This window comes from Leucopleurus acutus (genome assembly GCF_964270905.1).
Source record: "Leucopleurus acutus genome assembly, chromosome: 19".
NCBI classification, from domain to species: domain Eukaryota; kingdom Metazoa; phylum Chordata; class Mammalia; order Artiodactyla; family Delphinidae; genus Leucopleurus; species Leucopleurus acutus.
Genome location: NC_139161.1, coordinates 60,036,853 through 60,063,003, shown reverse-complemented (window position 1 = coordinate 60,063,003; position 26,151 = coordinate 60,036,853). Strand labels below are relative to the sequence as shown.

General features: G+C 60.4%; 3 protein-coding genes across 13 annotated transcripts in view; 1 reads left to right on the top strand and 2 right to left on the bottom strand.

Annotated features, from left to right (window-relative positions):
* The first annotated feature begins 271 nt into the window (after positions 1–271).
* On the top strand, positions 272–9,117 carry MED9 (mediator complex subunit 9). 2 transcript variants are annotated; one of them, XR_014326945.1, is made up of 3 exons: positions 272–498; positions 7,537–8,066; positions 8,951–9,117. XR_014326945.1 is itself a non-coding variant. In XM_082860592.1 (2 exons), the coding sequence occupies exons 1-2, from the start codon at positions 278–280 to the stop codon at positions 7,751–7,753; spliced, it is 438 nt and encodes a 145-aa protein (XP_082716718.1). In that variant the 5' UTR covers positions 272–277; the 3' UTR covers positions 7,754–9,117. The 2 variants fall into 2 exon arrangements, 1 of the variants encoding a protein (XP_082716718.1); XM_082860592.1 differs by having other exon boundaries at positions 7,537–9,117.
* A 1,609-nt stretch (positions 9,118–10,726) lies between these two features.
* On the bottom strand, positions 10,727–12,641 carry RASD1 (ras related dexamethasone induced 1). The gene is made up of 3 exons (XM_082860013.1): positions 12,332–12,641; positions 11,601–11,940; positions 10,727–11,381 (listed from the first exon to the last, which is right to left on the bottom strand). The coding sequence occupies exons 2-3, from the start codon at positions 11,884–11,886 to the stop codon at positions 10,837–10,839; spliced, it is 831 nt and encodes a 276-aa protein (XP_082716139.1). The 5' UTR covers positions 11,887–11,940; positions 12,332–12,641; the 3' UTR covers positions 10,727–10,836.
* A 2,319-nt stretch (positions 12,642–14,960) lies between these two features.
* The window catches only part of PEMT (phosphatidylethanolamine N-methyltransferase), a 47,773-nt gene continuing 36,582 nt past the window's right edge, over positions 14,961–26,151 (bottom strand). For all 10 annotated transcript variants that reach the window (XM_082859954.1, XM_082859955.1, XM_082859948.1 and 7 more), the window contains exons 3-7: positions 24,687–24,802; positions 20,409–20,554; positions 18,538–18,649; positions 15,713–15,787; positions 14,961–15,419 (exon numbers count right to left, since the gene is read on the bottom strand). In XM_082859954.1, the coding sequence (XP_082716080.1) occupies positions 15,362–15,419; positions 15,713–15,787; positions 18,538–18,649; positions 20,409–20,554; positions 24,687–24,802 (507 nt within the window). In that variant the 3' untranslated portion in view covers positions 14,961–15,361. The remainder of the gene's footprint in view (positions 15,420–15,712; positions 15,788–18,537; positions 18,650–20,408; positions 20,555–24,686; positions 24,803–26,151) is intronic.

Sequence of the window (26,151 nt, the reverse complement as noted above, 5' to 3'; positions counted from 1 at the left end):
CTGACTATTGAAAATTTTAGCTGTCTCAGGCACAGCCAAATCCAGGCCAACCCGGACCCTCCAGCCGCCTGTTGCCTAGTAACGACGGCCCTGGCCCCGCCCCGCGCCCTGGCCCCGCCCCACGCCCTGGTCCCCGCCCCGCGCCCTGGCGCGCGATCTCACAGCCTCCCTCCAGGTCCCGCCCCCGCGGCGCACAGTGGTGACGTACAGAGTCCGAGACACTTCCGGCGCGCTCGGCCGCCGGCCCCGTTAACCGGCTCCGTGGGTCCCGGGCGCCATGGCTTCTGTGGGGGTGTCTGTCGGCCGGCAGGCCGAGGATGCGCTGCAGCCACCCGCAGAGCCGCCGCTGCCCGAGACGAAGCCGCTGCCGCCTCCGCAGCCGCCGCCGCCGGTCTCCGCGCCACAGCCGCAACCGCCGCCGAGGCCTCCGTCACCGGCCGGCGTGAAGGCGGAGGAGAACTGCTCCTTCCTCCCACTGGTTCACAACATCATCAAATGGTAAGGCTCGAGGGGGGTCAGCCCGCAAGACCCCCGCTGCCAGTCACGTTTCCGAGCTCCGGGGGCGCCCCGCGGTACAAAGGAGGAGGCCGACCCGGAGGGGAGCGGCCTCGCCGAGACCACCCCCCGTCGTCCCAAGAGTTCAGCAGACTCTGGCCCTGGGGGTTGCCAGGCCCCGTGCTGGCAGGCCCCGCTACGGTCAGACCACTCGTGTGCAGCCTGGTGGCCTGAAGCCAGTCAGGCTTCTCTGAGCCTGTTTTCTCACCTGTCATTAGGGATATAGTACTCACTTCGGCGTCTTTCCCAACAGATCCAACAGATGTGTATCATATTACGTGTGTGGCACACTGCTAAGTGCTGTGGGGTGTACAGGTGAAAGGGCAGACTTTTCACCCCCACGTTGGTAACCAGTTAGAAGGGAAAACGTCGTGAGAGAGAATAACCCATAATGCAAAGAGATTATAGGGGTGATGATGGGAACATTACAGGAAACGGGTGCTGGCCGTCTGCCAGCGCTTACGGTGCCCTAACATGGTGTCACGGGGTGGCTGTCTCCTTTTGGCCAGTCTTCAGGTTACCTAACTTTTCAAACTGACCCTTAGAAGAAACACACACACACACACACACACACACACACACACACACACACACAAAATCTTCCCAATCCCCACATTTGCCCAAATTATTTTTTTACCGTTATTTATGATAAACAAAGTGTAAACCCCTGGGCTTAAAATTTTTATTCAGCCATTAAAAACCAAAACAAAGTAAATTACAACAAAGTTACTTTTACAGTAACATTCAGGTGAACATCAGTTGTGGTCCTGGATGTTTTGCTGAAATGGAATTGCTACTCACAACATGAAAATATTGTTACTGGCCCAGCTTGTTTGTTTGTTTGTTTGTTTTTGTGGTACGCTGGCCTCTCACTGTTGTGGCCTCTCCCGTTGTGGAGCACAGGCTCCGGACGCGCAGGCTCAGCGGCCATGGCTCACGGGCCCAGCCGCTTCGAGGCATGTGGGATCTTCCCGGACTGGGGCACGAACCCGCGTCCCCTGCATCGACAGGTGGACTCTCAACCACTGCGCCACCAGGGAAGCCCCCAGCTGGGTTTTGCTTTTTTTATTTTTTGGTTGGGTTGGGTCTTCGTTGCTGCACACGGGCTTTCTCTAGTTGCTGTGAGCGGGGGCCACTCTTCGTTGTGGTGCGTAGGCTTCTTATTGCAGTGGCTTCTCGTTGCAGAGCACGGGCTTCTAGGCACGCAGGCTTCAGTAGTTGTGGCACGCAGGCTCAGTAGTTGTGGCGCATGGGCCTAGTTGCTCCGCGGCATGTGGGATCTTCCTGGACCAGGGATTGAACCCGTGTTCCCTGCATTGGCAGGCGGATTATTAACCACTGCGTCATCAGGGAAGTCCCTCCACCGCTTTTTAAACAGCTGCAAAGCATTTGTTCTCACAGTAGACCTTGACTTCATCTGGCTTCACTTGGTGCGAACATACTGTTTATCGAGTAAGGCAGACCGGTCTGTCCTCATGAGCCTGTGATCATCAAGTAGCACTTCTAGGCTGCAGTGACATAGCAAACACAAACGCAAATGCAGACCCTGCAATCCCAGGGCAGTGCTTGATTATAAAAGCGTTATCCAGATCAACCCAAATATACTTATTCTGGTTTTAGGGAAAATATGGAAAAATGAAAATACATGGTGTATATTCTTGCACACTGATAGAGCAGTTGGGTTGGGCTGGACTCAGAGATCGAGAAGTAACGTACATGAGAGAGAACATGGGCTTTGAAGTCAGATAGCCTTGAATTCGGGTCTGCCCGCTGACGCTTGCTTGCCTTGTGATCTTAGTAAATACGTAGCCTTTCTAGACCTTAATTTTTTTATCTCTAATATGTGAATAATAATAATAATGAACTTCAAATGGTGGGTTCAAATGATAGCTTTATGATGTACTGACCTTGGCGAAACAGCTGCTCTGAGCCTCTTTTTCTCTTGTGAACGGGGACTAGTGATACTTAAGTCGTACGGTTGTTGTGAGGAGTCTCAAGAGCATCCTCCTGTGAAAGGTGGCGGGTTGGCCACATGTGTTTGTTCCCTCTGAAAGCACAGTGAAGACTGGTTTTAAAGCATAAAACCGAAGAGGACGGGAGAGGAGATGATTGCCACAAAGCGATGGCCAAGGGCCAGTCCACCTCCCAGTGCCAGGAGCAGCCCGGAGCAGCTGCCTTTGGCTGTGGCCCCCTCCAAATCCCAGGAGATGGCACTGCCAGGGACCCCTGGTGAAGGGGGACTTAGAGCAGGAGGATTACCTGAAAGGCCGTTTGGACATGGACCCCCTCAGTCCGCTCCCCGATGCAAGCACACAGTGACGACCCTTCCACCTCAGCAGACAAGTAAAGGCGCACACTTTCCCAAGGTTGTTTTTAGGAAAGAGTCAGCTGGAGAGTGTCTGGACTGGGGGACACCAGGCGCACTGCAGGACCTGAGGGAAGGGAGCCGTCCTGAGGAGAGGGCTGAGAGCAAGTCCACAGACTGGGTGTTGAGACCCAGCCCCCGCCTTCACCACCCCCACCCCCGGCTTCTAGACTGGCAGCCAAAGAAAACAGACTCTCCCGGGTGTCCGATCCCGACACACAACCCCAGAGACATTGAACTTAGTTCATTGTAAGAAAGTAGATCATCACTCATACTCAAGAGTTTCCACTCAGCCTTTTAGTGTTTCACTGTTTGGGTTTTTAATATTCTTCAGTATTTATTTATACCCCATTTTTTTACTAAGGGATATAAAACAGTTATATTTTCTGTTGCCTTCAGCTTCCCCCTCCCCATCTGATCCAAATTGTAATAATCAGCATTTTCCTTATTGTAAGGTTACATCTTTTTCTTCCTTCACTCAGCATGGTGGAAGCAGTGTATTATACATGTAACCCAAATAGTGTTTACTCTTAAATCTTAAATATGTGGTTGGACAGCCAAAGCCACTAAGCATGAGAAGAAAACCCCAAGTAGGGGCTTCCCTGGTGGCGCAGTGGTTGAGAGTCCGCCTGCCGATGCAGGGGACGCAGGTTCGTGCCCCGGTCCGGGAGGATCCCACATGCCGCGGAGCGGCTGGTCCCGTGAGCCGTGGCCGCTGAGCCTGCGTGTCCGGAGCCTGTGCTCCGCAACGGGAGAGGCCACAACAGTGAGAGGCCCGCGTACCGCAAAAAAAAAAAAAAAAAGAAAGAAAACCCCAAGTAAAAAGGACGGGACTGAGCAGCAGAGTGGAAATCCAGTGCGCACAGAGAGAAGGGAGGTGCTGTGAGCCTGAGGAAAGGCTGGGACCTGATTTAAACACTGTGTCTCGGCATTTGTTTGAGCTGCTAGGCTACTGAGGGTCAGGGCAGTGAGGGGGAGGAGGCCTCGTGGAGCCTGGAAGGGTCAGAAGGCTTGTTGGGGGAGATGCCAGCTGCATGTCTAGAAGTATGAAAGGGAGGGGAGGTGGGCGGGGTAGGACAGGCTGCCGAGAAACATCCCTGACCCGTGGGGGGTCCACGGTTGGTTTGGTGGAGCTGGAGCATAAATCCAATGTAGGGAGGGAGTCGTCGTTGTCAGGCTGGTCTCACTTAGTGGAATTACCCGTCACCACGGGTACTTAAACCTTTGCAGGTCCCCCCGGGCGTGTTGGACGTGGCAGAGGAGGGTTGGGGGGCCTCACGCTGGGTCGGCCTTCACCTTCACTTGGGACGCGAGGCTGGAGCTGGCCCAGGGGTCATCGAGGCCGGTCAGCAGGACCCCAAGCCCGCAGGGCCTCTTCCCACACATGTGCCGGTTCCAGTCCGCCCAGCAACCCGCCAGCCGCAGCCTGGCCTTGGGTCCTGATGGCCAGGAGGTGACCCCACGACTCACCTGCAGCAGCTCTGCCCTTCCTTGTCTTCTTCTTTGCTGAATCCGAGTGAAAAGGCCAAGTGCCCAGATAGGGATTGTTGGTAGGCTGTTTGAAGGAATTCTCTTTTGGGAGGAGAGCACGGAGCCCAGGAGGTCGGAGACTGTTTGTGGGTGGTCCTGAGGTTGTGCGTACACACACACGCACACAAACAAGTGTGAACTTGCCTGGGAGCCGAGGAGCCATCTGAAGTTTTTGAGCTCAGGCCTGGGTTTTGTAGAGCTAGATGGGACAGAGGGTTTTAGAAGGGGGAAAGGACTGGGTCCACAGGAATAGTGGGAAGAGGTGCAGGGGTGCCCTGAGGGGGGTGGCAGGTGGAGTGGCTGTGCTGGCGGGGGGCGGGGGGCGGGGGGCGGGGGGCGGTGGGGCACACGGCACACAGGGGTATAGGTGTGGGATGTCATCGCCGTTTGGATTGCAGGCGATCAGTTGCAAACACGCGCATACCTATCAACAGGCAAGTCATCTAGCCGTATAATCGTGTACATCTTAGCATGGACAGACACCCAAGGTGCATTCTACATGAAGAAAGCGAGAATCAGAACCATGTGTGGAGTGTGGCCACATTTGTCAAAACAAACTGAAAAGTATGTGTGTGTTTGTGTGCTACTGACTATCTTGAAGAGAAATTAAACAATACGCACCACGTGTTAACAGAGCTTACCTGGGACAAGGGATTAGAGGGACTTCCCTTTTGTAAGCCTTGGTTGTCTGTCATTAAACATTCTTTTCCCTCAAGCCCTGTAACTGTCGTAACTTAAAGGCCCTACTATTTTAGAAAGATGCCAGCCACTGACGTTAGTGTGGGGAGAAGACTGGTCCCAGGGCCGGTCGGCGAGGAGGACATTGGGGGTGTGGGGACATGGGGCCGAGGGGGTCGGCGGTTTTGAGGAGGAAGAAATAGTTTCCCATTTCTTTCCCGAGTCGGATGCCACCAAGAGATCAAAGAAATGCCTCTCGGATTTGGGAGGACGTGACTTCAGTGACCTGGTGGTTCCTTCTGCTTCTGAGTCACCAGTGGACACACCTGCCCAGCTGACGCCAGTTTGCGCCTGCAAGTGAAGCATCGTTCTTAGGCTTACCCGCTAGAACTGTGTGGTGTGCCCGAGCCCGTGTCTCCCACCGGGCGCCGCCACGCATCACCCGGGCCTGCCCAGAGGACCGGCAGGAAGTGGCCCGCCACTCGAGCCACGCGGTGGTGTCCTGAGCGCCCTCACCTTGCCCTGGTTTGTGGATTTTGTGCTTCTCCACCCGGCCTGGTCTCCTTTGTTTCCTTCTGAGTCAGGTGCCGACCAGCACTGGCCACAGAGGCGGGCCCCCTGGAGCTCCCGCTTGCTCTCTGGTACCCAGGCCATCTCTTCTCTCGGCTGGAGTCAGGGTCCCGCTGCCTCCGCCTCAGGCAGCCTGAGAAGCTTGCGCAGCCGCCTCCCAGCTCAGCTTCCCTCCGGGTGGGCTTTATAAATAGCTCCTAATTTCCTCCCCACCCTTTTTTTTTTTTTTGCATTTTTTATTGAAGTCTAGTTGATTTACAATGTTGTGTTGATTTCTGCTGTACAGCAGTGATTCAGTTACACATATATGTACATTTTTTTAATATTCTTTTCCATTATGGTTTATCATAGGATACTGGATATAGTTCTCTGTATTATACAGTGGGACCCTGTTATTTACCTAATTTTTATTTTATATATTTTTGTTTGTTTTTACCTTGTCCTTTGAGACTTGTGTGATGTAAATCAGTTTTCTTAAAACTATATTTTAATTTCAAAACTCCCTTGGGACTTAAATTCGTAACGATGTGTTAGCACATATGCCATCCAAGTGGAATGATTTCAGAAGCCCAAGTGGTGTCTGTCCAGGGTTGTAGATCTGAGCTGAGACATAAAAGAATTAGAATATAAGGTGCTCCCTCGAAGCTGGGGTAAGGTGTACCACTGATGGTGTGTGCAAATTGAGGGCCTCAGATGGCAAGAGGAAATGTTTGGTTGGCCATTCATTCCCTAGAATAAACTATTGCTTCTCCAAATCTTGCTTCCAAGTTCAAGCTATTGATAAATAGTGAGCAGGCCTGGTGCATCTCATTTGTCAGGAATGAGCTGTAACCGGCGGATCGCCAGGAAAGATGGATATTCTGTCTGCGTAAGCAGAGAAATGATTAATAAGAAACATGAACTGGCACCATCTGGGTTGAAATTTCCCATCAGGGATGAACGTTTATTAAAAAAAATAAACGATCATTGACAGTTTTCCCCTCTCACGCTACTCAGTGGGTGACTTTGAAAACAGCCTGTGAATCAGCTTTTAGATTCTAGTCTCAACTGCCTTGTTTTCAAAAGCTCATCCATCCATCTACTAACTTTTAAAAAATTTATAGGAGCAACTGACAGGCCGTTTCTTTGATCGTAGGTGAAGGTTTTCTTGTTGTTTGCTTTTAATTTAGTCATGACAGGGAGCATGGATCTCTGGGCAGCTAATAATAGCTGTGAGGTGAAGAGTACGATCCTGCCTTTAAAATGAGCGTGACCGGAAGGCGAGGAATTTACACGAGTGTGGTGGGAGAGGACGGGTACCTGCTGAAAATTTTCCAGTAGCTTGTAACTAGTTTAAAATTTATGAATAGCTCTGTGGAAATTAGGATGTAAACAGGTTCAAGCATCTGAACATCAGCTAAAATTATCTTTTGCTCGTTGATAGTCTCCTGATTGGCCTGGAATGTCTCAAATTAGAAATGTGGTATTTCAGCAAGTGTTACTTGCCGTTTGTTACATGACATTGGTAAGAGTTTTTCATTCATTCAGCAGACACTTAGGAACTTATTTGCCAGGCGTCCACTCTTTCAGCAAATGTTGCCTCAGTGTGTGCAGCGCCCATGGCCCGGGCTGGGGAAGCAGCTCTGCGGGAGGGCTCAGCGTCCGGCGGGCACCTGCTGGGGGCTGGGGTGCCGCCTGCACTACGGCTGCACAGGCAAGAACCCGCCCCGTCCCCCGGGCGCACAGCCCAGCCCAGCCCAGCCCAGCCGGGGACACAGGCGACAGGCGTTCTGACGTGGGGATGCGAGGATGGAGCTGTCTGGGCTGATGGTGCTAACACCTGCCCTCTGCCTCCGCAGCATGGACAAGGACAGCCCTGATGTCCAGCAGGACCTGAACGCCCTCAGGACCAAGTTCCAGGAGATGCGCAAGGTGGTCGGCGCCATGCCTGGCATCCACCTGAGCCCCGAGCGGCAGCAGCAGCAGCTGCACCGCCTCCGCGAGCAGGTCCGGACCAAGAACGAGCTCCTGCAGAAGTACAAGAGCCTGTGCATGTTCGAGATCCCCAAGGAGTAGATGAGCTGGCCTCCGGGACGAGGCGGGCACGGGCCTCCTGTCTTCCAGCCCTGGGAAGGGGGTCTCTGGTACTGCCTGCTTAGCTGAACGTGGCCCTGACTGCGGAGCGGTGTGCGTGCTGGCCTCCCTGGGCGTCCTTGTGTACTGTCCCCACGGTCCAGATGCATAATGACTGTGTGCGTGCCGCTGGATGGAGGAGGGCTCCTGAGGCCGGAGGGGCGGGGCCGCGGCACGGCCTTCAGGCTGGGCTGGCAGATCCCGGGGAAGGGAGGCGGCTGCCCTCTGCCCCTCCCCTCCGCTCCCGGCCCAGGTGGTGGGTATCCAGGTAGCCAGTGTTGAGTGAGCAGCAGGGTGCGTGGAGTCCACTGGACAGTTAGGCCTGCACTCACATGGCGAGGGTTTAGGATAGAAAAAGGCCTTGGGAGAACGGCACGGTTCCTAAAGACTTGAGGGTGGCTTTTTGCTCTGGAATATTTGTTTCCTTCTGTGTTTGAGGGGTGGGTGTCACCATCCGTGGGCTGCCCACCCAGGGCCCTGCCGGCAGCCCCGCCTCCAGGTTTCTGCCTCCTACGTGTGGGTGGGTGGCAGAGGCTCTTGCTCCTCTGTCCCTTGTCACCTTCAGGCAGCTCGTTTAGCCACTTCATGCCCAAGAATGGCCAGACCGCCTCAGGCCACGTGGTCTCCAGGTGAACAGACCCCTTCCAGCTTCTCAGAGTCCTGTTCCTGGTTTAGCGCGGCTTCCCCTCTGGCCTCACTGCGCGCAAACAGGCGGCCATGATGTGCTTTCCGCTCAGAGCCCCTCGGGGTGGGGAGAACTCACCTGGCAGTCGTGCGGCCAAGGCCTGGTTCGTAGATGCTTATAAACACCTTTGTTTCACCTAGACGGACGTTGTGTTAGTGTGACCAGACTGAGGTAAGAGCATCTCTTTCCTTCGCCTCTGAAGGATGCGGGACAAACGGGCTCATAACCTGTGCTGACCGAGTCGGGGGCTTAACAGCTGCCTGCCAGTTGGCAGGAATGTAGGTTGAAGATGTTTTGAGCAGGGGTTCTGTCCATGTCAGGCGTGCAGGGGGGTGTCAGGTTTCAGCGGCCTTGCCCAGAGGCGCAGGCTCTGAATTTAAGTGGGTGTCACCTGTTAGTCCAGCTCTACCATGGGGCTGTTATCAACTGAATCAGTTATTTTCTTGACGTTTCAGAGTAGTGTGTGGGCCGGTTTTAAGGCTCCGACCAAATACTGTGGGACACGAAGCTCAGAAACACCAGGCGGCCAGGCTCTCCCGGAAGGCTGCGGCGGACACGGGCTCCTCCTGGGCCTCTCCTGTGCTCCAGAGTTGTGACTTGTGGCACTTTTCAAGCGTGTGATTAAAAGAACTTGTGCTCTGTTGTCAGGACGTCTTGGGTTTGTACTGAGAAATTCACAGTAGGACCTCCCCTTTGGATAGTGGAGAGGAAAACCTCTGCTTTGCTCGGAGGAGACAGAAGGAACTGTGGGCACCTCCACTCTGTGCCCCCGCGCCAGCCCCCAGCACACATGGCCACATCAGCTAGACCAACGTGAACATGGGCTGACCCTCCCGGGAGTGGCATCCATCCCCAGGGTGCAGCTGGCCCGGGGGCCCCCGGGGCTGCCATTCCTCCTCTCAGAGGTGGGTTGGGCCCTGGTGGGGGGCAGTCCCCCAGAACGGTTGAAAGCCCTCCCCGGGACAGCATTGACACCTCACTTGGATGCCTGTTGGTGGGCACCATGTAAGACGTCGCCCGTGGCCCTCACAGCAACCCCAAGCAGAGGCATCTGCTCTCTATTTCACGGGCGGAGAATTTGGGGCTTGGCAGGCGTCACTTGCCCCAGGCGTGCACAGTTACTAGTGGCGGAGAGAGCTGGGTCCCGAGTTGGGACTGGGTGCCCTCAACTGCTGGGAGAGGGGGTGCTGGACCCCACGTGGGTGGCGAGCGCTTCCTGGAGCCGGAGGGGCAGGGACCGCTCATTGTGACTGGATCCAGGTGGCTACGTGGCAGAGCCTGAAGCCGACTCAGGATGAGGGTCCTGCACAGAAGAGGGCCCGAGGGACCCCTTGAACCGTCTGCGGGTTCCAGGTTTGGTGACGCTTTGTTGCCCTGGGCCTGTGCTGAGTATAGGACGGCGCCGGCCGGTCCCGGAGGCCCTTGGGGCTGGGCTAGTGGGCAACCTAGGCAGATAAACAGCTGGAAAGGTGCATCTCTAGGAAGGACCCTGAAGTGCTTTGTTTTTGTCCTGGCGTTCTGAGGAGTGGCTCCCCAAACGGAAAGGCATCCAGTCAGCTGGAGCTTTTGTGGAGCCTTTTCTCCCAGGAGGGCTGGAGCTGTGTTCAGAAAGCCAGGATTATTTTCCAGCTCTGGGGAAGGGGAGTCTAATTCCACAGAAGTAGAAACCCGCCTCTCCCTTCTCACCCTTCCCCCTTCCCCCTATTTCTAAAAGCAGAGGAAGCATGGTTTTCCATTTTAAGTTATTTTATTTTACATTAAAAAACCAGTAACAAGACTAACTTCAAAGGTAAGGTTTTGTTCACGTCAGGTGGTGACACCAGAACTACCATAAAGTGCAAGTTCTCTGTTTTGCTTTGTGCAGTTGCACACACATGTAAACAAGGCACTCCCTAGACCGGACCCCGCCCTCAGTTTCAGGCCAGCTGTCATGGCAACCCCCAATCACAGATAATGCCCCGTTTTGTCCTGGCCCTCCAGCTGGCAGGACCCATTTCTGAAAGCCCAGTGGTGGCTGATTAACTCCCATTCCCACCCCCATTCTTAGGTCTTTGTGAGAAACAAGGCAAATTCAACCTCTGCTGGGCGGGTGGGGCTAGCGGGCGCCTACGGGGGATCGGACGTGGGGGAAGCCCGGGCTCAGCTAGCTCTCTTTCCTTCCGGAGCAGATAATGGTCCCTTCTCGGTTTCTTTGAGTCTCCCCAGTGAACAGGCTGGAGTGCTGGGAAGGAAGACGCCCGTCCGCGCTCGCGCGCACGCGGCTCGGGACGCACGGCCCGGACACTTGACTCTTGGACAAGAGGGTCTTCTGAGGCTCTGCGTCCGCGCGGGGCGGGAGTTCCTAGCTGATAACGCAGCGTTCCTTGTCCTTGGTCTGGCCGCCGCCGCTGGCCTTCTCGCGGATGTACATGAGATCGCTGTGCACGCTTGGCCTGCGCGCCCAGGGCGCCAAGATGCCGAAGGCGTCGTCCTGGTCGCCGCCCGCTCGCCGCAGCCTCTTGCCCCGCAGCGCCTTCTTGTGCAGCGCCTCGCAGTGCTGCGCCGATACCCGGCGGTGCAGGTCCGGGCTCATCTCGCGCGGCAGGTTGGCCATGGCGAAGAGCGCGTGGAACATCTGGTCCAGGCGGCTGTTCCTCTTGGCCGAGATCTCGAAGTAGGCGCAGCGCTGGGGGTCGGCGCCCACCAGCTGCTCGATCTCGCGCTGCTCCACCTCGCGGTAGAAGTCCCGGTCCCCTTTGTTGCCACAGATGACCAGGGGCACGTCCACGTTCTCCTTGGTTTTGTTCTTGAGGCAAGATTTGGTGTCGAGGATCTGCCGCTTGAGCCTCTGCACCTCCTCGAAGGAGTCGCGGTTGTCCAGGCTGAACACCAGGATGAACACGTCTCCTACGGGGAGCAGAAAAGGAGAGGGTGAGGGCAGCCGCCAGGGGACAACTTAAGCGGGCTGACTTCGGGGCCTCCCGACGCCGGGGCTCCGGCCGCCGCGAGGGTCGCGCCGAACTCTCCGCGGCCGCGCCTCCAGCCCAGGCGTCCGGGGACGAGGGGTCCCCGGCACTGCGGCGGCGCGCTCCCTCCCCTGCCCGCTGCCCGGCCGTCCCGGCTCACCAGTGAGGATGGAGAGGCGCCGCATGGCGGGGAAGGGGTGGTTGCCGGACGTGTCGAGGATGTCGAGCTGGTAGGTCTCGCCGCGGATGCAGTAAAACTTGCGGTGGAAGTCCTCGATGGTGGGCGTGTAGGCGTCCTCGAAGCGGCCAGTGAGGAAGCGCGACACGATGGCCGTCTTGCCCACCTTGGACGAGCCAAGGACCACCATGCGGTAGCAGTTCTTGGCCGGGATACTCAGTTCCGAGTCGCTCTGGCACATCTTCTTGATCATCGCGGCCAATTTCATTGAGCAGAGGGACCGCGGGGGCGGGCGCGGGGCCGCGAGACGAGTCGACTGTGGCTGGGGGAACGGGGCAGAGCGGCGCGGCTCGAGCTCGGGACGAAACCTCTGCCTCTCAGCGTCCGGCGACTGCCCTTATATGCAGCCCGCGTGGCCGCCCCGCCCCGCGCCCGCCCAGCCTCTGCGCGTCACGGTGCGCACGCTCGCGGGGCCCCACCGCGCGCTCCCTCCACCTCCGCGGGCCGCTGCCCGTTCCCGCCCGCGGGGCTCGGGAAGGAAACGGTACAGGGTCTGCCTGCGGCTACGGGCGCGCGGACCCTTCGCTTCTCCGCTGCGCGGGGCTCAGCGGCCCTAAGGGCTTCGGGGACACAGTCCCGGCTGTGCCTCTGGCCTAGGGCAAAGAACCCCCCACTCCCCTGCCACCGCAGCACTCACACGCGCACACACTCACTTTCTTTGGGACGCAGCTTCGCCAGAGAATAACGACACTGGGCAGCGTGATGGCATGTGCTTGCCTGGTGCTAGGCACCGCGTCCGGGCTCCGCCCATCTTCTCGCCAGCTCTGCGAACTGGCCCAGCGTAGGCCCCTTCGCGTCCCAGGCGGGTTTTGCTCCCGGGCGGCCGTGCCAGCGCGAGGTGGGCGCCTCGCGCTCCGGCCGCCAGAGTGCAGCAGAGGCCCCGCCGCCGGAACGGGGAGCCGTGAGCGCCACGCTCAGGGCTGGAGTCAGCGCAGCCAGAGCGTCCCGACCCCGCGTTCTACTGCAGGCTCAGCTCCTTTCTCCCAACCAAAGATCCGCTGGATCCTGGCAGGGGTTTTCAGCCAGAGGCTGTCCCGTCATCTTCTTGTCGGAGACTGGAAGGACCAGAGGTTTGCCCTTAGTCTGAGGGCAATGTCCCCTCCCCTCCCCATAGCATTTTGTGCCTCTGGAGTCCCGTGGGCCAACATTCCCATTTTTATGGTTGAGGGAGCTGGTCTCGAAGCCAGAGTGAGCCTGAATGCTGTGTGGGCATCACAGCAGTCTCCGGCCTTCTCTGGACCTCGGGTTCCTCCTCTGGAAGATGGCGGTCTGGCTCTGACTGGCTGAGAACTTGCGAACAGTGTAGGGGCAGGACCTAGTAATAACAACAATAGCAAATGACCCATGAGGCTGCAGGACAAGCCGGGGGGCGGGGGCAGCAGGTAGATCAGTAACCAGGAGTGGGCTGCTGCCGAAAGGCTGGGGAAGAGGCTGCCGGAGCTGGCCAGCTCTGGCCTGGAGCTCATGGAAAAGCCATCGCTCCCCGTGGTGACAGGCGAGGCACTCTGATTTGGGAGAAAGCCAGGGCTGTTAGCTGTTGCCACCCACCCATCCACGAATCCACGCAGGTCGGAGCGGTGGGCAATGCTGGGGTGCCAGCCCGCACCCCTAGCTGTTTACACAGGGCCTCTAGACTCTCATGGGCTTCTCGGCCAGCCCTCTATGACGAGGATTCCAGCAGAATCTCACACCCTCTGCAGGGGGACCAGGAGAGTGTTTATTCCACGTATTCCATGCCAGGCATTGTTCTTAAGTCCTTCCTCGTGGCACCCGTGAGGGGTGGGAACTATTACTCTCTCCATTTTACAGGTAGAGAAACTGAGGCAAGGGAAGTGACTTGCCCAGGGCCCACAGCTAGTAACTGCAGGGTCCAAGGTTTGAACACAGCTCTCCCTGGGGTGGTCAGTGGGCCAGGACCCAGCCTAGGGTCAGAGCCTCCCTCCCCCGACCCCAGGTCCGGCCCCTTCCAGCTGGTGACAGTGGTGGGTACTGAGCCCAGCCTGGGTTCTCAACCTTCGATTCCTGGCACCTGGGCCCATCCCCACCCACAGATGCCGGGTTCTAAGACTTGTTCTCCCAGGTCAGCCAAGTTCATTAGGCCCTGAGCACACCTGTCGTTCTTTCCCCAAAGTGTGCCCCCTCCCTCCCACCATTGCATTAGTTCTAGGTTGTCCAGGTTTACGATGTTACCAGTGATCTCTCTTCCTATGCTTGAGCGCCTGCCTGTATCATTTCCTTGCAATGAAGCGATTTTCCAGCTCAGAGTGGAATGGGGAACCCAAACGTTGGGGGTGGGCTGGGGTCGGACAGCTGGACCCCAAGGCAGGAAGTGTCCACCACAGCCTGGTCTGCTGGCACAGAGTGGTTTAGAAGGTTCTTGAAAGCCGTGTTGAGGAGTGCCGGGCAGGCCCCGTCAGGGGGCGTGTGGATGGATGCTGTGCTGAGCGCCAGCCTGCCGCTCGAGCCCACCCCCAGCAGCTCCTCGCCCAGAGGGTCCTGTGTCACCCCGGCCCACAGCCACACCTGACGAAGAGGGCAGGGCTGAACGGAGCTGGGTTTCCCCCCTGACCTCGCTCCCTCGGCAGTTCCCTCCTCAGCTGCGGGCTGCTCCCATCACAGCTGACCCTCCCCACTCCGGGCCCACCCCTCACGGCGGCGTGACCCGCGGGTCAGAGGCCCGGAGGTGCTTGGTCTTGCCCTGACAGAGGGAGGGCTTAGGCCATGGGGGCCAGCATGTCCTTGAAGGCTAGGGAGGATGTGTGTGCAGCGGTGCCCGCGGAGGGGTGAGCTTCCTGTCCCTGGAGGTATGTGAGCAGAGGCGTTGGGTAAGATCAGCCTCTGTGCCTCGAGCCCCTGTGGCCCCTCGAGCCCGGAGACCTCTGGAGCCCAGACACCCAAGGGCACCCTTGAGGCGCTCCATGGCGGGGTGGGGGCCCAGCAGCTCCGGTGCCCAGGGCGGGCACGGCTGTGGCAGCCACTTCACAGGTGAGAACGCAAGTCTCAGGGCCAGGCGCACACAGAGTACACCCGTCTGCCATCCTGAAGGGAGGAAAGGCGAGTTCTGTGCCCTTGGAGGGCTGGGGGCTGTGCAAGGGAGGCCGGGCCCAAATGCGGGTCCTGCCCCGTCCCTGTGGCTCTGTGGTCAGGCCCGGCAACCGGCCCCGGCTGGCCCACAGCTGCTCCTTGTGGCCACACGAGGTCCACGAGGGATTAGGAGAGAAATGTCAGTACCCAGAGACACCAGGTTCAGCAGGGGGATGGGGGAGGGCCCAGTGCTTCCGACCCAGGAAGCCGAGGCAGGGCCGGTCCCGCTGGCCCCCCCCAAGGGGCAGAAGTGGGGTGAGGCTGGTGGCACAGGAGGCCCAAAGGCCTGGGCAGTCCCCCCCATTCGGCGTGGATGGCGGCGCCGCTCCTGGCTCACGGACCCCCTCCCAGACCCCAGCCTGCCCCTCCCTGGCCTGGACAGACAGAGACCAAGGAGGGGCTGGGGTCAGGTGCCTTTATTGGTCAGGATGTGGTGGGTGGCAGGGGGCTCTGGGGCCACACGGCACCTTCCAGGCCCCCAAGCCACGTTTCCAAGGCACTGGACGGCCCAGGCCAGGCACCGCTCTCCCCCTCCCCTCGAGGGGCGTGTGCTCGGGGCAAGCCCGAGGTGGGGACCCCCACGGAGTGGCCGCGGTCCGTCAGCTCCTCTTGTGGGCCTGGGAGGCTTTCTGCCGGTAAATCTCAGCGGTGAAGGGCCTGCGGGGGTGGGAGAGAGGCTCACTCAGCTGGCGTCGAGGTTGACGCTGCCACCCAGGCCCCCCACCCGGCGTGGACAGGGTGAGGGGTCCGTGTGGGAGCAGGAGGGTCCAGCACCACCTGCCCGGCACCCGGGCCACCCTGTGCCCACTCTCAGCTGCTCGTCTGCCACCCTGACGGTGACTCGGCGTGGCCAGCTGCCCAGGCCCCAGGAAAGGCCTTGGAGAGGCAGGGCTGGTGCAGGTGACGCGGACGGTACACGGCAGCCCTGGCCCGAGACGGCGCCTACTCACTCCTCGTACAGGATGGCGACCGTGTAGGTGAGCGCCACCACCGTGGTCAGCAGCAGGCCGGCGGGGCTGGCGTGCCTGCAGGGAAACGCGGGTCAGGGGCAGGCCCGGGTCCAGCCTTCTCTCGGACCGGGGTTCCACGGTCCAGGCCCTGACCCGGGGACTAGCTCGCCACTGCCCGTCCAGGTCTGGCTCCTTGTCCACAGGCCTCCAGCCCCAGTCAGGAGCTCAGAACAGTGATGTGGGGAGGACGGAATGGCTGGCCTCCCCAAATCACTTGAGTGGTCAGCGTGTCTTCTGCACAGGAGGCTGTCCCGGGGCAAAAAACGCTCTCCTTGCCCACCAGAGGTGATGTTCTCAGGCTGTTTTCTAGAAATGGGTCCAGGGCCGCCAAAGCCAGGCGGAGCGTCCCTTGGGCCCCTTCACGGGCTCTCTCCTGGTGACTGCTGTGGGGGCTGAGCCCCTGCATAGACAGTCGGGGAGGAGAGAGGTGGGTGAGCTGGCTGGTGGAGCCCAGGACCTAGTAATAACAACAATAGCAAATGACCCACGAGGCTGCAGGGGAACGTGAGCCCCAGGCCAGGGGCCCCGAGGCACAGGGGCTCGAAGACACACGAATACCCTTTGGGGACCCTCTGCCCTGCCAACTCCCCTCCCGCTGTCCATCTGGGGGCTCCGGCAACAGTGAAGGTAAGTGTCCCCTACGAAACCGCCAACTCCCGTTCCATGGGCTCCATTCAAATCAAGCTTGAGAGGCGGACTGGGCCGCTTGGCCCTCGGCACTGCCACGTGGAGATGCCAAGGCCACAGATGCTTTGGGGCTGAAATGAGATCTGCCCTCCTGAGGCTCTGCTCACTGGCCCTGGTGCTGTTTCCTGAGTGGGCAGGGCTTCCCCCGCACAGCCAGGCAGCCCAGGTGCTAGGGAGGGGCAGGCTGGACCCCCCAGGGGACCTCAGGGCCAGGGCTCTGTGGCCACTGTATCCCTAAGGCTGACGGCCCCTGCCTGGGAAGCCAAGTTAACTAGGCTCTACGGAGGCGAGGGTCGGGGCAGCCGGTGCCTGGTCAGCCCCGACATGGGCCCTTCTCCGTTCCGTCCACGTGAAGTTTCCCACCTTCCAAGACCTGTCGCACCTAACAACCTATGTGGAGATGATCATCCCACACTGCAGATGAGGAAACTGAGGTCCACAGTGACCCACATGCCAGAGCCCAGGCCTGGTCCCGAGCCTAGGGCAGGTGGGGTTGGTCCCAGGGACCTGGCTGTGCATACTGGGGAGGGCGCATCTCACTCAGGCTGACAGGTCCAGAGAGAGAAGGCCCAGTTCCTGGTGCCCCCAGAATCTTGCTGCTCTGGGCCTTCTGGGGCTCCCACACACCTGGTTGCTTGGGTACCCGGAAGGCCCACCCGTGGGGCCGCAGGTCGGGCACAGATGGGCTGCGGAAGGCCTGGGGCAGCCCTGCTGGGTCAGCGTCTGGCGCCCCGGGTAATGGCTTGTCTCTAATGAGCTCTTAGACAGAGGGCTCCATCCCCAGCACAGCCGAGGCCCCCTCCTCATCACCGCATGGCTGCTGTCCTCCTGAGGGGTCTGTGGGAGCCTGGCCCCCCTAGGATCCCTCACGTGTTCCTGAGAGCCTGGCCTGACAGCCCTGAGGAGGCAGCGACCTCTCACTTCTGGGTGCCAGGCACTGCTGGGGCACAGAGAGGACCCACTGTGTGGCTCTGCCCTTGGAGGCCCCGTCTGAGCACAGAGAAAGGACATGAGTGTGTGTGTGTGTGTTGGGGGCATGTGGTCAGGGAGGACTTCCTGGAGGAGGGGACATCTCCAGTTGGGTTTGGAAAGACCCAAGTGGGAGGGAACATTGGGTGTGCTAGCAGGGCAGGCTGCAGGGGGACCTGCATGGGGTTCACCCTGCCAGTCTCATGTGGGAGATGCTCTGGGGAGTGGGTAAGTCAGGGATGTGAAGCCTGCCCCACTGGATCCCACTGCCTGAGTCCAGGTGAAAGGGGCCAGGCTGAAGGCAGGTGGGCAGGGGCTGCCTGGCCTGAAGTGGGACTGGGGTTGGGGGGTGTCCCGCAGACTCACACATGCCCCTCTGCTCCTCGTCACTCAAAGCCCAGTGATTGGATCCCGGGCCACCCCCGAAGGTGGGGCTGGGAGGGGACGTCTCGCTCGCTCCAGGCCTTCCACCATTGATTCATTCCTTTGGGTCCTGTCGCCCTTCTGGTCTCTGGGAGCACTGGTAACCTTCTAGGTAAGTGGTTTTCAAGCAGAACACTTTCTACAAAAACAACTTTCTATGGAAGAAGTCCTCATCCAGAAAATGGACGAATGGGAGCTGCTCTGGGGGGCGAGCGGCGTGATGCCCTGTGCCAGCCTCTTTGACGGCGGGCCGCTTGCTGGCATCCACAGCCGGCGACGCAGACGGAGGTCGGCTCGGGGCCTCATCCGCAGGGCGCGGATCCCTGCAGCCTGGCCGTGGGCGGGGAGCCTCCCAGCCCAAACGTTCCAGCACCGAGTCAGCAGCCTGCAGGCCCCGGGCCAAGAAAAGCTTTTACAATTTTAATTGTTTAAAAAAATCAAAAGAATATTTTGTGACTCGTGAAAATTACGTGAAATTCTAATTTCAGTGTCCATGAACAAGGCAGTGGGGCCCCCAGCCACGGCCATTCCTTCACCTGCCTGCAGCCCGGGGACCTCCCACTCTTGTAATAGGGAGTTTACCGACCCCTGTTCTAGGAAGGGGACCCTGACCAGTGCCCTGGGCTCCACGGTGGCACGAGAGCTGACCCATCGCCCAGGAGGCACAGAGGGAGCCCGGGACTTACATGATGGCCCAGCCCAGGTAGTTGGCTGTGCTGCCCCAGTACATGGGGTTGTCCAGGACGCTGAATGGGAACGTGGTCACTCTGGTCTCCTTCAGGATCCCGAAGTAGTCGCCTGTGCACAGGGTGGGCAGGACGGGGGGGGGGTCACACCCTGGCCACCCCATCCCAGGCGAAGGGGCCTGGGGTCCCCAGGGGCCGCGGCACTGTGAGTCTCCACGCCCACCTGCTCCTGCCTCTGTGCCTTTGCACACGCCGTTACCCCTGCCTGGGGTGTCTATTGCCCGCTCCCTGCACACCTCTCCTCTGCCATCTCCCTCAGCTCACATCCCCTCCTGTAGACCCTTCCCCCCACACTGTCCAAGGCAGGCCTGCCTGCTATTCACCGTCTCTGCCTCCATCTCCGCACTCTGCCCCCCACCAGGCTGCCCCCCACCCCGGGCCCCACCAGCCGGCCTGGAGCCGCTCACAGGGGAGCGTGTGGCCGCCCCGAGAAGCCTCCCTTAGAGGCATGAGACACAGGCACAGTGTCCGGCGCAGCACTGCTCACTAAGGCCCCCTCTCCCCGATGTCTCTTGAGCTCCAGGCACAAGTAGGGCAGAAGGAGTGGCAGCGGCGTCATCGCTGTCTGGGGACAGAGGGCTCGGAGCCGGGGAGCCGCGGGAACCTTTCTTCCCGGTGGCACAGAGACCAGCTTTGGGGTGACTCACGGAGGGAAGCGGCCGCCGTGCCCTACATCCCAGAGTCTGTGGGCCACTTGAGTTTCCACACCGTTTCTCCGCGGCGGCAGCTGGTATCTGGGCCCTTCCCCCTCCCTCCTCCAGACCCTGCGCTGCCCCCGCCTGCTGCCCTCTGCTGCGGGGCTGCTCACCCCGGCTCTCCCGAGCTGAGGCGACAGCACCACCCTTCCCTCCCCCTCCATGAGGCCCACACCGTGGTCCCCACCTCCTCCCTGCCCCCTAGCCCAGCTCGGACCCACCGGTCGCCGCCTCGTTGCTGGGAGACCACGCCTGTGGCCCCCTCCTCCCCGGGAGTGACACCTCAGTCCCCTGCATGGCTCTCGGGACACGTGCGACGTGGCCCCCGGCTGGCCTTCCACTCTGGCCCCACTGGCCCTTGCACACCAGCCACCCTGCCCTCCCGCCCGCAGCCCTGCACCCCACCCCTCCGGGTTCCGCCTGCACCTGCACACCCTCCTCTAGCACCGGGCTCCCTCCAGCTGTTGCCAGGTCCTCGCCCAAGTGCTGGTCCCCAGAGGACGACAAGTCTCATTTGCCTTCCGAGGGTCTTCTGTGGGACCCCTGCTGCAGCCCGCAGAGCCCCAGGCCGCCCCAGGCACTGCAGGGAATGGAGGCCAAGACTCCACAGCTGGCTGGGGCGAGGGGAGGAGGACCCAGGAGCCCCTGACCAGGCCGTCAGAGCCGGGTCACCTCCCTGTGCCCCGTGTGCCCGGAGGGCACTCTCTGCGGCAGTGGCCCCCCTCCCCCTCCCCCTCCCCCAGTCCCGGGGCTGCCCTGGCCCCTGCAGCCCCCACCCCGCCCCCGGGCTGCTCTCCTTCCTGAGCTTCCAAGCTGCTGGGAGTTGACGTCAGGAGGACATCCAGCCAGGCCAGCACTGGGCTCCCAGCCCCAAAGCACCGGAGCCGCAGGCAGTGGGGAAAGCAGAAGGCGCAGCGCCCCCCATGTGTTGCCAGCTCCTGCTCGCAGCCCGCACACAGCGAACAGAAATCCCGCCCTTCCTGGCGGCCAAGCAGCTGGATGGGGTTTGAGAGCCCGGCCTCCCAAGCGGAGCAGGGCAGACCAAGGCCTGGAGGAGCAAAGGCAGCCTGGAGCTGGTGGTAGCCGGGCCCCGGCCCCCCGCCCTGGGGGTCTTACCTAGGAAGGTCCCTGTGAAGCCCAGAGCCAGGAAACTGGAAAGGACAAACACGCCGCCCACTCCCAGGAGTGCCAGGCCCACGCGGTAGGCCAAGGGGTTGTCCAGGCTCTGCATCCTGGGCTGGCTCAGCATGGCCTGCGTGAAGCTGCGGGGCAGGGGACAGGAGAGACAGGTCACTGCTGTGCAGAGGGGCCACCCTGCCCCTCCCGCCCCCACCCCCTGGGGCCCCCAGAGTAGCCGGGCCAGGAGTGTCGAACTCGGGGCAAGGCGGGTGCCGAAAGCGAGTGAAGTGGGCTGCAGGGGGGCCGCCCGAACTACATTCAGCCCGTGGAGAACAGCGGCGCCTCCTGCCCCGAGCATCTCCCTGGCCCCAGCCCACGCCAGGCAGAAGGGGTCCCAGTACGTGTTCAGTAGCCAGAGGAAAAGCAGCCCCCTCCCCTCGCCTCCCCTCCCCGCAAAGGAAGAAGGGGGCCAGGGAGAGAGGGAGAAGCGTCTGTTTGAACAGCAAACAGGACGCCGTGGGCAGAGGCCTGCATGGTGACCTGTCAAACAGTGGCACACATGTGTCAGGGCACACCTGGCCACCGGTCACGCTGCCCACACCCCCTGCTCTCCACCCACCCCTCCTGCTGCCTGGGCTCAGGGTCACCCTGCAGCTCCAGGCTGAGCCGCTGGGATTGGCTCAGGGCCGCGCACACGCAGTGTTGTGCTAGGTGGCCGAGCCGTGCCCACCCCCCACCCCCAGCTCCGAGAGACCAGCAGCCTCCGCCCCTCCCCCTCTCCTGTCTGCAGGCAGTGGAGTGGGAGGGGCCGGGCGTGGGCAGCAGGTGGGCCCTGGCCCAGCAGAGCCCACCTGCAGGCCCCTGGCTCCTTGGCCACCAGAGTGCCAGGGAACACACGGCAGAGCGACTGTGCGTGAGTGGGGTGGGGGAGGCGCTCAGGCCTCCACGCGGATGACCCACTTCCGCTCAGCCCCCGCCCAGGCTGACCCCCGACCCCCAAACCCAGGGCAGCGAGGCATGCCGGGCCCCCCCGGCCATCCCCAAGTTCTAGTGGGTGCACCGCATGGCGACCCGATGGAAGCGCCGTGGGCTCGGGCAGAAGAGTGGCACTGGGTTCAGACAGGCCTGGGTGCCCCAGGCTCAGTTTTCACCCCTGTGATGGTGACACTGGGAGGTATGTGACCCGCTGCGCTCTGCCCACAGAGCTCAGGGACGGGAGTGAACTGAGGGTGACACCATGAGATGAAGCAGGACAGGCACGCTGGGCGGGGCCTGAGCTGTGATCCCACGGAGGAGACGCGGTTGCTTTTGGGGTTTTCTGCGCTGGGGGTGTGAGTGGAGAGGCTCATCCATGTCTCTAGTTCTGCTTTTAAAGCCTGGACTGAGCTTTTGGTCTAAATGTGACAAAGTTGTCTGCATTCTGCTCCCCAGAAACCCCGGAACATGGGTGGAGATGGGGAGGGGTGTCCCACTTGGTGCCCATTTCTATCCGCAGCCGATAAGCCCAGGGAACCCCAGCCGCTCGGGGACGTGGCCGCGACACCGTCTCGGGCTCGGGGCACTAAGCTCCCCGTTCTTCAACCCACACCGAGCAAAACTGTCCACGAGAGTAGCATCTGACAGGCTCACTTGTGTTTTCTAACACACATTAAAATAAGCATACAACCACAAAATCAAAAAAATGTTCACATGGGTAACATTTTCCACCTGTGAAAAATCATGTGGAATTTAGGGCTCCGATGCTGTACTGATTCTGTACATTTGATCAACACATCACCTTTCCAAAGTGTTCCCCAAACCCATCACAGCCAAGAGAGGGTCTGTGGTCTTACAAATCCGCCCAGTTGGGGAAAGGAAGGGGGAGGAGCCCAGGCTGATAACCAGGCTCACCCTGCTCTGCATAACCCCACAACCCCTCCCCTGGAGGGTGGGCTGCCCTGTGAACACCAGGGGTGCCAGTACCTGGTGGTGCGAGGTCAGGGCATTTCACCGAAAATGTTACCCTGGGGCCCTTTCAAAGAGGCTTTGGAGGTCAGAGAGACTCTCCCGCTGGCCTGGAGGAAGGCGCCCGCCCTGCTGTGGGGAGGGCACAGACTCCAGGATGAGAGCCTCGGTCCTGCAGCCACAGGAGCTGAGTCCTGTCCCCCGCCCATGAGCCTGGGGGAGGCCCCACCCGATCTCTATGTGCTCCCCCCGCACCGGCTGCCCGGCCTGCTCTGCAGTGAGCTGTTCCCGTCTGTCTGCCCCATTCACTGCTCCTTCGTGCGGCCACTCAGCCATCAGGCCTGTCCTGACCGTGTCCTTGAGCAGCTCCAGCTGGACTCTGATGCAGCAACGGCTGGCACCCAGATGGCCACAGGGACAGAGCCACCGTGCTCACACCCCGCCAGTGCGCCGGTCCACACGCAGGGCCCTGCCCTCAGGCAACGAGCACACAGGTGTGGGGGGAGGCTTGCTCCCCCCAGCACAGCCCGGCTCCTGTCCGCTGCGCCTCAGCCCATGACTGATGGACACCCATTCACATGGGGAGGTCCTGAACATCACAAAACTATACCTTAAGATGGCTGAAACGGTCAATTCACACACACCCACACACACACCACAAAACTATACCTTAAGATGGCTGAAACGGTCAATTCACACACACCCACACACACACCACAAAACTATACCTTAAGATGGCTGAAACGGTCAATTCACACACACACACACACACACCACAAAACTATACCTTAAGATGGCTGAAACGGTCAATTTTAGTAATGTGTGTTTTACCCCCCCCCACACACACACCCCCCCTGCAGGAACCACATAAAGCGACAGGGGAAGGGGGCGGGGCTCCCGCAGAGCCCCTCCGCAGAGCCCCAGCCAGACCACCCAGACCTGTCAGCAGGGGGCAACCGGGAGGAGGACCCGAGAGGGGAGAAGAGGAAACAGGCCTGCGGGGGGCGGGGGGGGGGCGTCCTTTCTCTCCCCCCAGATTCCCTGCGTGGCCAGCTCAGCCAGACACCAGGCCTGGCCGGCACTGACACAGGGGCCTGGACGGTGGGGAGGGCGCTGGACCTGGGGTCACTTCCTCCCGGGCCTCCTAAGGGCCCAGGACACAAGAAGAAACAGGAGGGACAGGAAAAGGCCGTCGGCCCTCGGGGCTTGGCCCTCAGGGTACAGAAGCAGGACGGACAGGGAGAAGGGCTCGTCTTAAAGCCACCTGCCTCTACGGAGCGCTGGCAAAGGGGGGGCTTGGGTCGGGGCCCCAGGGGGCCCCCTTCAGCCCTTGGGCCGCCGGGCTCTCCATCACCTCACCCTCCGCCCCTCTGCTGCCCCGGCCCCCGCCTGGCTGCCCACCTGGGCGCAGCCCACCTGCAGGGCGGGAGGGACTGTCAGCCTCCACCCCCCAGAAACAGCAGCTGGGGCTGGCCCAGGGTTCTGGGCCAGCAGGTACCAGGCTGAGGAGAGCCCGATTGGGGTTTTCTCTTTACATCTTGGACTCAGGAAGCCAAGAACGCAGAAGTCTAGAACCGGAAACAGCACATTCTGTTCGGGGAAAGGCAGCAGGTCCTGCATCCTAAACAGACTGATGTTTCGGGAGCTCTAGATGCCTCCTCGGTGACTGCCAGGAAGAAAGCGGCCGGCGGGGATGGAATGTGCCCACTCGGGCACTCACGTGTTCGCTCACCCGTTCATTCATTCATTCACTCATTCAGAAGGGCCAGAGTGTCTGCAAAGGCTCGTTAGGGAAGAAAACAGGAAAAAAAAAATCAATCGAGCCGAAGGGTAGCACCTGGGCTGAACTGCAGCCCAGGTGGGGCCGTTTGGGTCTCCTCTCCCCCCAGGCTGAGTTTCTAGAGAGTAACTGGGGGAGGAAGGCCGGAGTGCAGCACAAACGCACCAGCAGCCAAGCCTGCGGGAGGGTTTCAGGAGCCGACACAGAGCCCGCAGGGCTGTCCTCCCCCCCACCCCCCGAGGTCACTGCTCGCTGCCCTCCGTGCGGGCACCTCTCAGCCAGCAGAGCCGCGCGGAAGAGGTTAGCCCAGCTCAGAGCAGCCCCTGCACAGTGAAAGCCAACAGTCCATCCGTTCGCTCCCTGGTCGTCATCCGTTTGCGCCCCCCACCCCCCAACAGCTCGCGGCTCCCGTTTTCCTTCCACGTCCTGGGTGCCGCCTGACCCCCGCACGAGCCTTCCCGGGCGGCTGGGACTCTCGTGGAGGGGACGGGGTTCCGTGCGGTCGGGCTGCCCCTCCCGCAGGCGCGCAGGGCGGGGGGCGGGGGTCTTACCAGTGGGAGCGCAGCACGTTGAGAAGCAGGATGGCGCCGCCCAGGGTGCAGCAGGCCAGGTGGGGGGACCCGAAGGCCCCGCTCAGCTTTCGGGTCTTATGTTCCCATCTCGCGACCTACGCAGCGGAGAGAGAAGCAGCCTGCGTGTGAGGCCTGCGCGGAGGGTCACGGTGCAGGGCGGGAGCGGGGTGGAGGGGTCAGGAGGGGGGATGGGGGGATGCGGCTGGCAGCCAGGGGTTCTCAGCCCAGCCCCGTGGGGCATCCACCCTGCGAGTCCTGTACGGACGGACCACAAGGTGCTCCCGGAAGCAGCCTCTCCCGGCAAACACGACAAACACGGGGGCAGGGGCGGCCCTGAGCCCGCGCGGCCCGCTGCCGCCCTGGCTTCCTCTGCCCAGGGCCTGGCACACACTCGGGTCGCCCACTGCATGACACAGGGGACCGCGGAGGGCAGGGAGCCTGCGGACGTGGCCCAGCGCCACCATCCGCGGGGCGCTCCCACCGGGTCCGGGGCCCTCAGCCCTACCCCCCAGTGCGCCGCCAAAAACAGACTTTCCAGCTTTTAACTTTTAGCCACAGAAGCCTGCCTTTATTTTTTCAAGCTCGTCACGCCTGAAATCTCGACCTTCGGCAGCCGACAGCGGAGCCAAGTTGAGGGCGGCCCCTCAGCTCCCTCCCGCCTCTGCCGTCTCCACGGCTGCCTGCCTGTCCCTGTGGATCGAAAGCCAGCCGGGCCAACTTGCTCAAAGTCGCGGGGGCGTCTGGGTGGTCGGCCTTCAGGACAGGAACCTGCACACGTTTCCTTCTGGGGCCCCTGGGGGACAGTCCCCTCCAAAGCAGCTGGACCAAAGGGAACCCACCGAGGGGTGAAGGGAGGTCCTTGCAGGGTGACTGTCCGTCGGGAAAGTGGACACAAATTGTCCTTGGCCGGAGGAAGCAGCCTGCTTTCACACATGGACCCGAGACTCAAGCCACAAGGGTGCACGGGACGTCCAGGCAGAGTGAGCTGGGAGGGGCGCTGGCGTCCCAAGAAGCGAGGGATGTCAACGCCAACAATAAAAATCCCAACCGTCGATTCAGCACCTGACGATTTAAGTGCTTTTACCTGCGCTCACTGAACACTCAAAACAAGCCTGGGCCGATAGCACTGATGAACATGGATGCAAAAATCCTCAACAAAATACTAACAGACAGAATCCAGCAGCACATTATAAGGATCATACACCAGGATCAAGTGGGGTTTATCCCAGGGATGGAAGGATTCTTCAATATACGCAAATCAATCAATGGGATACACCATATTAACAGACTGAAGGAAAAAAACCGTATGATCACCTCAACAGATGCAGAAACAGCTTTCGACAAAATTCAACACCCTCCAGAAAGTAGGCATAGAGGGAACCTACCTCCACATAATAAAGGCCGTATATCACCAACCCACAGCCAACATCGTTCTCAATGGTGA